Below are 12,322 nucleotides of genomic sequence, written 5' to 3'. Positions count from 1 at the left end.
TGCAACCTCTCGGATGGACATGAACCCTGACTGCTTTATTGTCTCCAAATCCTAAAATAAAACATTAGCCTCAAGTTAATTATTGATTTTGTATTTTTTTAATAAGAATGCAAATATTTTTTTAATTTACAAATCAGAACAATTTCCTGAGGTTTTCCATGTTTTTTTAAAAATTTAACTATGACAACACCTAACTGCCTACCAAATTTCAAGCAATCATGCCACCAGGAAGGGCACCAACATTTATATTGGTGCCTCAGTGAGAAGCGCTCATATTATTAGCAATACTCTGCCAGTTAAGCAGGAATTTGATACGTCCATAGCGTAAAAGCAAAACTGAATACCTTAAAATCCTACCAGCAGTACACCATTTATCAATTCCACATACTTCCTACCTCATCCATTCCATCCTACATGCCTAAACTTTTCCTGCCTCTTCCTGACTGACCCAACATTATCCACTCCATCATAATGTCCTGCATCCACTTATCCTGCTCTCTTTGAATTTCTCCCAATAACCTTCTCCTACTATGCATAGTAGTTTGTTTTCTTTCCATCAATTTAACAGTTTATATTCTTTTCTGTATTCAAATCTTAAGAGATTCAATCCCACACCCACACTAAATCACTTGCCTCAACAACCAAGTTTCTGAGCAGTACAAAACCAACCCCAACATTAAAGCTGTCACGAATCTTTTCTTTGCATCACTATTTCTGGTCTCTGTCATCAAATCTTTTGCAAATATCAATTCTTCGATAAAACTTCTTCGCCTAGCACAGTTCTTCTTTTAATGATAGTATTTATTTTACCATCTTTGTTTTAAAAACACCATATAAAGGTGAAGCACACTTAGCTACTCCAGTTTATACTCTCCAATTTCTATGTTTAACTAAGCCTTTCAATTTCATGAGGATCTCATTACCTTAGTATACTTACCATCTATGGAAGTTCCAAGAGAGGTTTGGGATGTGAATGTCTTGGAATGTACAAGGATAGTCAGGGTTTTTTCTCACTTCAAGCATCATCAATTATGCTTTCTCAAAATTCACCACATCATGCATCAATCAGTCAGTTGATGTACCATGGAATTTTGATGGATGCCTACTAATGTGCCTGCACTGGAGGTAAGTTTTTACATCTAGCAGCAGAAGGGCATTTTATCATATAGCATTTTTAGGGTTAGGTAAATTGCAAGCTTCTTGGACAAGATGGGTCTGAGCTGGCACCATGAGATTAAGTACATGGGTTTTGGACTGGATTTCTACACTCACAAATGTGCAGTAGTATCAATACATCAAATCATAGGTGAATGTATTAACTGCTCCATGGCATCCAATTTCTTCAGTCTTCCTAGGTCACATATCAATTGTAAAACAGCACTCTCCTGGTCCTTCAACTCTTTCAAAATAATCAAAATGTCTAGAGAGTTATCATTTAATTTAATAACCTAGCACAATAAACCCATCTTGTTGGGATTTAGTACTTTATTTTCTCTATATTTTCCACTAGAATGGGCCTTTCTCCTTCAAAGGTATCAATAAATGTTGACCTTCATTTTTGGATTGGAACACTGGTCTTATCACAGAATCAGAAGTTGGAGATAAAATGTCCAAACAAGTTGTTTTTTCCACTCTGTGGAGGCCTACATAGATATTTTGAGGATATGAACAGTCCTTTGTCAACCCACTCTAAGCTGTTCCTTGCCAGTTGTCTCTTGTGCTATACCACATAGCATGCATGAGAGTATTGCAAGCATATTTCATTTACAATATCATTAGATAAATGGCCAAGAATTTAATTTTCAATATCATTAAAAAAACTTATCCTCTCACTCATTCCATAATTCTTTCAGTTGATAGACGTCTTTACATCTAGTTTAGGCTGCACAATAAAATTACCTGAAAGAGAATTGTGTCCTCCCGAGTGTTAAACCATGTTTTGCAAATAATTCAGAAGTGCTTAATGTTTTTCCAAGGAAGTGTGCAGCTACTGTTTTCTCACTAGTATGAAATTCTCTTATTTTTCTCAAAAAGATAAAACTTTTGTTTCAATACCACCATGGCTTGAAATCAAAATTTTCATCTTTCATTCTCCAAACCAATTTTTTTCAGATAATTTGGAAATCAATCCAACTTCGTGAGGATCCCATATACTAGCAGCATATTCCAAATGAGGCCTAACCAGCAAAAGGTAACATTTCTCTTTGACCTTTCCATCACATTTGCCTACTAGTCTTCTAATAAATCCTAATTTTTCGTCGGCTTGTCCACATATTCCCTATATGTTTCACTCACGAGAGGTCATATCTAAGGGTAATGCCTAAGTATTTAATCGAGTCTAAATATTCCATTTCAATTTTCCCAATGCAGTAGGCATTTGAGAGGGATTTGTTGTTTTTCCAAAAATGTATCACTAATCACTTTTTAAAGTTTAATTCTAATTGTCAAGTGTATAGCATTATGGTCATCTGATAAAGCAGTTGGGTCCTCAGGATTACAGATATCACAGTGAACCACTGCATCATCAGTAAATAATTGTATCTTACTAATACCTACGGAGTCAATTTTGTTAACATAAATTAGGAATAAAAGAGGTCCGATGACACTTCCCTGGGGAACACCTGAAGTAACTTCTACTGCATTTGAACTAACTCCATCTATCACCACTCTTGGAACTTGACCATTCAAAAAGTCTTAAATCCAACCCAGGATATTTTTACCCATGCCATATGCTTCTAGCTTTGTGAGTAGTTTACAATGAGGCACTTTGTCGAGGCTTTCTAAAAGGCTAGAAAAATCTAGTATCTATCTAGTATTACTATGATACAACCTCTTCTGCAGACAAAACCAAACTCATGGTCCTGTAGCCCTCACATACTGTTTGCTTTTCCCTTTTTTGTGATGGAATTAATGCTGATCTAAATTTTATGACCAATTTCTATTACTATGTTATTATGTTGCCCCCTCAGCAACATAATATTATTACTATTGCTGGTCTTGGTGGCAGCGGAGTAATGTCCTCGTCTGCCAATCCAAGGGTGGTGGGTTCGATTCCCACCAGAGTGGGTTTTTCTCCACCCAGTGCTTAGGTGTTTGAAATCGTCTCCATTGTTTTCACTGTTAATAGTCTGATGTAAAGGCCAAAATGTTGTTTTCAGACTAAGGCTAAATAAATAAATGTAATTGTTGCTTCAATGGAGTCCTTTTCTTCTCTGCTACTTTCATTTCAATTGTGCAAAGTTTTATCTGATGACCAAAGAGGTATATATATCCATTTAGCAATATCCACATAGTCATGATTGAGATAATTGAGATGAGGTTTCGTGTAGCCTTCTTCAATAATACTTGTAACATGACACCACCACTTCAATATCTGCCCCAATGGTATACAAAACCTTTATGATAACTTCATTGCAGAACTCAACTACCTTTCATTTGGTTCCCATTTTTTTGACCCACTGGGCATGAATGCCATTATCAGGATTAAACTATCATTGATCCCACAACAGAGCTATAGTTGTTGACAGAACACATAGGCCCTCACAATTTTAAGGTTGCACATGATGGAGAGTGCTTTATTTTTAGGCTTTGCATCGATTAGATTCAACTATAATGAAACAATGCATTATCAGAATTGATATAACATAGAGCCATCATTAGAATGAACCCCTCTGTCATTATGTTGCTCATCAAAAATAATGATTAACACACAGAAATATATGTCAAGGGCTTCACGACTGTAAAAGATTGTAGATAAAGTAAAAGGGCAAGTGTTGGAGATTACAGGGATAGATGTTTCCCTTCTCTCCCTCTCACTCCATCACCTCTTGCCTTACTTCTCCCATTGCTCTCTCACTCACTTTAAAGCAGTACTATTGCATTGATCTACCCCTTTGGTCAAGCCCTCAAAAAATGTTGCCCTGTTGATGGTCACCTTTGACCATCAAAATATCAATACATAAGTTTCTCTCCCCATTTTGATATTGGATCTAGGAATTCCATTCTCCACACCCTTTTTGGTGGATTGCGGGATATTAACATATTGGCTGATTACCTGTTATTCACGCACTCAAGTGTTGCATTACACATAGGGGTAAGTTCAGCATTAGCCCAGTATTCAACCTCACAGGCAGAAAGAAAATTACACAGTTTTCAGTGATTATTGTCTCTTAGGGTACTACTCTTCTGCTTTACAGATTCCAACAATATTAAAATTGCACCAAAATGTTTCCAGATCAAAATTTCTCAAGTCTTACAGTTAAAAGGGTCCTCATAGACTTTTACTATGAAAAATTGATCAAGTTCAAAATCTATGAGTCAATTGCACTAATTTATTTTTAGTTAATCTACCGGTTAAGGTAGGTTTTTGGATGGGCACAGCTCCGAAATAAATATTTTGTGACTCCTAGCAAAACACAACATCCTATACTACATCAGGTCCCTCTTCATCTCTGAGTACCTTCTTCCTCCCTTCATCCCATCCAACATCCCTATCCTGTTCCTTCCCTTTCCTCATTCGCCCAACATTCTCCCCTTTATCAGTCTTCAACATCCCACTGCCGGTCAATACCCCCTTCATTCACTTTTCCTGCCTCCATAGGATTTCTCCCAACAAACCCCTGTCCTCGCCCACCATACCAAGTACTTCCTCATTTGTATTATGTCACCAAAAATCTTAAACCAAGATGCTCCTCAGAATAGACTGTATTTGAGAGTGAACTTTCACAGGCTGTATGGATTCACTGATAACTCAATTTTAACTGAATTTCTTCTTCACCTTATGAGTGCAACAGATTATTATTTTTTTTCTCTATTTGACAAGGATTTGAGACTGTCTAACACACATGTATGCATTAAAATCCAGCATTTATGAAGGATGATTTAACTTAAGAATTCCCTTAGATCAATTTTTGCCTCCGTCCCAAAATATAAAGCTGCATGCAAGGACTATGGAATGATAAGTTTAATTTCACACGCAGAAAAGCTTGTTCAAAGAATGCAGGAGGTTCCAAAATAGTGCAAATGACTATCTAGGTCAAGGTCAGTTTGAGTTTGGAAAGGGTAAAGGATTGCATGATGTAATGCAGGCATGAACACATAAGTAAAAAAGAGCATCGAATATGTCTTTATGTTTTTCATGGATTTTGAGAGGGTATTAGACATTGTTATGTGGGCAAAGTTAATGGAGAAATTGTCGAATATGGGAGTAGACTTGAGGGTTAGGTGACTTATTCAGAACTTGTACATGAATCAGTTGGCACAGAGATAAGGGTAGCAGAGGGTGAATCAAGATGGACGGTGATTGGCAAGGAAACAAGACAGGGATGCCATTATTACCAATACTTTTCAATATAAGTATATGCTTAGGATATGTTAAGGGTAACTTGGGAAGGATTTGCATCGGCAATGTACATGGGTGATGAGATAATTAAGTCAAATATTTATTTATTTTAAAACATTATTCACATATAGGCGTAGCACCAACTTACAGTGAAAAATACAACAAAAGCATGAAAGAGGGCAAAATACCATTGCAGCATAACAATAAACAACAGGAATCGAACATGGACAGGGGAAATATTTAATTTGTTGACAGGTGCAATAAAGCTTGGGTGGTGAAATTGTTACATGATAAATAAAAAGGATCGACAGTGTGAGGGAGTGAATTTAGAAGGGAGGAGAGGCAAAATAAAGGTGAGCACTTAGAGAAATCCTAGGAATAGGCAGATGGAGTAGGATGAGGGTGCAGGTGGATCGAGATGGTATCCTGAAGTTGAAGAGGGAGCAGTTCAGGCCAATCAATAGTCGAGTTTAGGGTGTTGTGGAGTTTTAAATCAGCTTTAAGTCTGCAGTTTTGGGGGCTAGAAATAGATTAAGAACACAGAACAGCATTTGAGGGCATACTGCGGAAATCTAGGAGCTGGTGTTTGACTATTTCGTCAAAGAAGTGAGAGATACAATTAGAGGATTTTAGATTAGTTGGGGCTGCTCTTTTGCAGTTGACTTGGTAGAATCATAGATCTAGGAGCAGGGAGTGCGAGGGATACAAAATGTCATTAACAAGTTCATCCTGGCAACGGATGAATTTCATAAATATTGTATCCCTCCCACTTCCCATTCCTAGATCAACCACTCTTCCAAGTCAACAATTGGCACTGAAAGATGCAATTCTCTTTTCCTCCCACCTATATTTTATCCTTTTTAACCCTCCACCCTCCCTCTATGACCAACCCCACCTACCCCAATCAGAAGGAATATATATACCAAGTTCACTTCTATGAGGACCACCTGATGATGACGTACAACATTGAAACTTCGTGTTTTTAAAGTGTGTGGAATTAAAAAGTCAATAATTCAATTTAATTTCAATATGTTATGCAAATTTCATAAAGTTACACCAGAGACAACAAATTTTTTAGATCAAAGGCTTTAGAGATGTGGGTTTGACAGAGAATGCAGAAACTAAGTTGGACACTGAGGAAGACAAATCTGAACTGAGAAATCTGAACAAGCCACATAAAGTAAATGAGGGAAATACATGGGAAGACCCAGGAGTACCCGACCTGACCTAGAGATGGCGGTAGTTCTATGAAAAATATCACTGTATTAGAAAGCATGCAATCTATACAGCATATGTTTCAAGTTTGAAGAAGCCACGTAGTTTAATATTTGTTCAGCAGCAATAGTGAACGCTGTCAGTTAGTTTGTGAAAATGGAGAACATTGATCATCGTTATGTGATACAATACTTTTATTTGAAAGGCCTCAGCCCAACCAATATATACACTGAACTGGATTCTATTCTGAGTGACTCTGATCCTTCGTTTACAACACTAAAATATAGGGTAGCAGAGTTTAAAAGAGGCCGTACAAGCTGTCAAGACAAGCATTGCATTGGTCGACCAAATGAGGTGGGGACTCCAGAAACGGTGAAGAAAATCCACTAAGTGATAATGGATGATCGTCAACTGAAATTGCGCGAGCTAGCAGACATAGTAGGCATTTCAAAAAGTGTGGTACATCGCATTTTAACTGAAAATTTGGACATGAGAAAGCTGTGTGCAAGATGGGTGCTGCATTTGCTCACACTAGAGCAAAACCAGTGTCGTGAAGATGTTTCAATTGAGTGTTTAGCAAAGTTTCACAGCAACAAAGCAGAATTTTAGTGCCGTTTCATAACCAAGGATGAAACATGGCTCCATTAATTCAAACCTGAAACAAAAGAACAATCAAAACAATGGATTCAAAAGGGAGGACCCACTCAAAAGAAGGCAACGACCATTTCATCTGCAGGCAAGGTCATGGTGTCAGTTTTTTGGAATGCATGTGAGATAATTTTCATTGACTATCTTGAAAAACTATCAACGGCGAGTATTATGCAAACTTATTGCAAAGTTTGAGCGAAGAAATCAAGCAAAAGCAGTCGCATTTGGTTATGAAGAAATTTTTGTTTCATCAAGACAATGCACCAGCTCACAAATCCATTACTACAATAGCCAAAATTCATGAATTAAAGTTTAAATTGCTACCTCATGCACCCTATTTGACAGATTTAGCCCCCTTGGATTATTTTCTTCTATTCTTCTATTCTATTATTTCTGTTCGCAAACTTAAAAAAATGGCTTGGAGGTAAAAGATTTTCCAACCGTGAAGAAGTGATGTCGGCAGTTAATGGCTATTTTGAGGAGCAAGACAGCTCTTAAAATAAAAAGGGTATCGAACTTAATGGATATCAATGGGAAAAAAGCATAGAGCTGAAAAGAAAATATGTTGAAAAATAAATAAATTTTTTCCATAATCTTTGTGTTTTCTTTGTTGGGTCGGATAGTTCCGGGATTACCCACGTATTGAGAGGTAATGGAATTTTGAAAGCCACACTAGAAAGAATGTTGGGTAAATATAGAAGAAAATTAAAGAGAACACACTTTCTAGGCAGTATAAAGGAATAAGTTACGAAGAAATGAAGAAATAAGGCAATTCAGAGAAAAAGGAAGTTTTTATGACACGAGAAAATAGTCATTAGGGACAGCTATTCATATCCTACTGTTTAATGAGTAGAATACTTTGAGCAAAAAACATTTCAGATTGGATTTTTACAAACATTTTCTTAAGCTTCAACATGCTTGATAAACCTCTCATAGACTACAACTTGATGTGATGAAAGATATTGAGTAATCTAATGATTCTAAGAAATCTACTGGGTGATGTAATGTGTTTCTCCTGGCACGATCACCCAGGCTGGATAGGTTGTAGAGTGAGACCTAGTAGATGCAAGATAGTCTATTCAGTATCTATTCCGGAGTTAGGCCTCCACAAGCCAGAGGGGTGGCCAATAGAAGCAATTATTTCACATCAGAAACACTACTGAAAATGGCATCAGGAAACCACCTCAACTCTCCAATGGCATTATGGATGGAAATAAACAAATAATGTATTTTGGCAACTATGGTGCATGAGCAATTGGAATGGGTGTCATAACTGGCAGTGGGGGAGGCAACACCTCTGCAGTCATCATTAAATGAAATTCTTAAACAACTAAGCTTACATTAGTGAAAAGAAGACAAGGATAAGGAATGTAACAACTAAAATGGGGGCATGGAATGTGAGGATTATGATAAAGAAATAGAAGTTTGAAGCATCAATAGAGAAATGTTCAAAGGAAATTATATTAGGTTAGTTTGTGGTGAGATGTACTGAAGGGAATACTGGAGTGATAATTATAGAGTAACTAAGAGTGGGTAGGAAAGAGAGATAATATGGAGTACCTTAGTAATGCATAGGAAACAGGAGGAAGAGTTGGTGAAATTAGAGATGACAAAAATTAGAAAGAAAAATAGAGGTGACAAAATTTTATAAGCTGAGATAAAAGTAGAACAACCTATCTAATGTGAATTTTGGTCTACACCAACAAGTAGTCAGAAAGAGAAAGAAGTGGTTTGTATGATCAATCAGTAGGAATAATTGCCAACAAACCTAAAAGAAAATACTTGATAGTGAATTCAGTTTCTATAGAATAAGGAATATAGGTGGCAGAAATATAGGAATCTGCATGTAAGAAAATGAGACTGAATCAAAAGTTTTTTTGAATATGTGAATGAGGACTGTTTTTCTCTTGTTCTGGTACCTAACTAATCATATCACCTGGGAATAGCTTCTGAACCTGACTTCAAGGTGATTTTCAACAACTTTAAACAGCCTCATCTATTATTTTTCCATCTTAAGGTGATCATATGAAAATATTCACTACCATATTTGAGGAAATTGACAAAAATGGTTTTAAAAGGATCCCTGTAAGGTGACAAACTGAACTCTGCATCCAACCTGGAACCAGTAATTAGCAGACAGCTTAAGTGCTGGACAAATCCAGCCCTAATATGATTTAGTAAAACATTTTTGCATTTCAATAAAACCAAAAACTAATATTTAAGTCATAAGTGACAGCCTATAGGAACTCCTAAAAATTCCCTTAAAAAGATATAAATATATTTATTTATTTAATGAAATGTGTATATCCATAAAATATCAAGTGAAATGCTGAATGATATGACTTTGAGCGGCTTTATTAGCAACAAAGATTGCGAATTTTTAACTATGAAAGCAGGGCCATGTAGCAGATTGGGTAAATTCAGTAATTAGCATATAAAATGCAGTACAGTACAAAATAGGGAAAGTTAACGGCATTACATGCAACACTCATTTTATTAATGTCAGAGGGCAGACACTACAATTTTTTTTCTTTTCAATGAATGCCATGGAAGTATTGAGCAAAGCAGATTTTAAACTTCTTTGTTTTCAGTATTTTGGATACATAGGAGACATTTCCAGTGTTACTCAATATTTCTAGTTGATACAAATTAATAAAATCACTGACAATGCCATGAGGAACTTGACACCAACATAAAAGGAAAAGGAGTTACCGCTAGGGAGATTGTTTTCAAGTCAAAATATTTAGTTAATATTGTCATTCATGACTTTCATGGAGAAAAACATGTTGACAAAATACCCAACTGCTATTTATATATGGTGATAAATGTTATAGAATATCTTCAATGAGGTTTTCCAAATACAAAGCTAACAACATACTAGAAATAATGATGACAAATATGAACATGGAAAAAAAGACGAAGAATGCTTACAATTGACTATTCATTAACTACACTAAAAATGCTGGCATTTTTTGCTCTTTGTTGTGATGTTACTTGATCCACATAACCAATTCCACCATTATATTGTAAATGCGCTCTAAGGGAAGCTTCTCACTGTCATACAATTTTTGATCACGAGTAATAAAGAATACCTGTTCCTGCTTAGCTCACAACGAAAAGTCGACAATTAATGTGTACTTATAATTGAAGTGTACTCTGCTCCCAAGAAAAATATGTACAAATAATTTCAAACCATATATAAAACTCTAATTCTTCTAAAATTGGAAAAACTGATGTGATATTCTATTAAGTCAATTTGGTTAAAAAACAAATCCATTAGACTATTATTTTTAGGTAGTAACCTAATAGCAATTTTCCGAGACGACCGACACACCTGACGGAAATTTGAGGATTTACGACGAATGGTAAACATTATGGGCGTTTTTTTGTTTTGAGATGAGGGACAACAATTTGTATATACTGGTCGCCTCGAAATTTGTAGCAATAAACACATGGTGAATGAAAATTAATTAAATCTTACCATTGCAAATTCGGGAGACTTTTTGTTTTCCGTTGTATAGTACGGTAATGTCGTTGACCAGCTGACAAATATCAACTTCTATAGTGGTCTCGTAGAGAAATTGGCTTTCCTCGCCCTTCTTAACGTGAAGCAACACCATTTTTACTGCCCTTCAACACAGTATTCACTTCAATATTCACCCAGGAAAAATTTACTAAAAACTTGACAGCTTCTACCTGTACGCTCGCCTTCACACTGTTTTATTTGTGATCAGATAGGCTACACTCAAGAAACGAGAATAAATTCGTTTACTTTGCCGGTTTTCGTTTCTATAGAGATGAAAGTGTACCAACATACGCCAATCATGCGAACCTGTATTTATTACCATTCCTTAACAAACCAGCGAATAAAATGAAATGGCGTCATGAAGACAGCTGAAATAATAGTTTTAGGAAATACCACTATATTATGAGTGCTATTATCAAAACTGCCTTTCCACAGCATTTCGAGGATTTCGAGCTTCAAATGAAAACAGCATCGACGGAATAGCCGGCCAACTTGTGCAATGCCAACATACCGAATAAAAGATTTTTCTTATGACAAAGTCATTAACCTTGAAAAGCACATATATATGTATTTGAAAATAACAAGTATTACTCTTTTATCTTATTTTATTGGATGATGGAGCAAAATAAAGAAAATTTAACTGGAAAAACAACCTGATAATATTATACTGTTGCATGTGAAAAATATGATTGGAAAAGCGCCAGTTTTCAATATCATGGTTGTCACGGCACGAAAGGGGAGTCGGTTATTTCACTTCGACAACACTGTGCTGCTTTTTCGGCAATACACTTAATTGCTGTAGTTTATTGTGAATTTTACTTGACGAGGGCATTTTAAACTCATCTTTTATGTATAATTTGTTTCCATGTGTCTAATTTGCCCAGAAGTCTTTGCTTTATTTTTTTGGATTTGTGATCAAATTATCATTATAAGATCGTTTAGCTTTCACTATAATTTCCTTAAGGTATTTACTGTTTTTTTAATATTCTTGTTTAAGAGTTTAATTCTCAGTAGTTTTGGTAAGCTGATATGAATTCCTTTTTTCTTGCCACGGTTGATTATTTCAATTGTTAGCCAGGGACGTTTTTGATACATATATTTGTGACTTCGCATTCTTTACTGGAAAATATTTGTCAAAAGTAAAGTTTAATTTGTCAAGAAATGCATCCAATATGTCATCAAAAGTATTTTTAGTGTAAGCCTCATCCCAAGATTAATATGTAAAATCAAAACTTAGGGGCTGCAGTTGATCCTCAACAAAAATTCTCTTATAAACATAATATGTATTACAGTTTTAATATTTGTTGGCTCTGACATCAAGCAAAATCTCTCTGTGGACTGAGAAGCCAGAGTCGATGGTAATAATATAATACTCTTTTAAAATATTTTGTTATCTTGTTAATAGATTTACATGTGAAAACCTTCATAACTGAAACTTGTCTCAATTATGAAAGGGTGACACCGCCTTCATTGTCGCCCTAAGTTGTATTTCTTTGAAATTTGTTATCATCCTCTCCTAAACCCAGATAAGGAGGTGTGAAGCCCTTATGTTAGGCAAGACCTTAATGGGGACTATTGAATATCGGCAACAT

General features: G+C 35.8%; 1 protein-coding gene across 2 annotated transcripts in view; it reads right to left on the bottom strand.

The window, feature by feature from the left end:
- LOC139694734 (cilia- and flagella-associated protein 298) overlaps positions 1 to 10,991 on the bottom strand; it is a 191,438-nt gene extending 180,447 nt beyond the window's left edge. For both annotated transcript variants that reach the window (XM_071593236.1, XM_071593237.1), the window contains exon 1: positions 10,686 to 10,991. In XM_071593236.1, the coding sequence (XP_071449337.1) occupies positions 10,686 to 10,824 (139 nt within the window). In that variant the 5' untranslated portion in view covers positions 10,825 to 10,991. The remainder of the gene's footprint in view (positions 1 to 10,685) is intronic.
- Positions 10,992 to 12,322: the final 1,331 nt, after the last annotated feature.

This window comes from Hetaerina americana, unplaced genomic scaffold (assembly GCF_022747635.1).
Source record: "Hetaerina americana unplaced genomic scaffold, ioHetAmer1.1.p SCAF_53, whole genome shotgun sequence".
Taxonomy (NCBI): Eukaryota; Metazoa; Arthropoda; class Insecta; order Odonata; family Calopterygidae; genus Hetaerina; species Hetaerina americana.
This window is presented reverse-complemented; position numbering and strand designations above follow the sequence as displayed.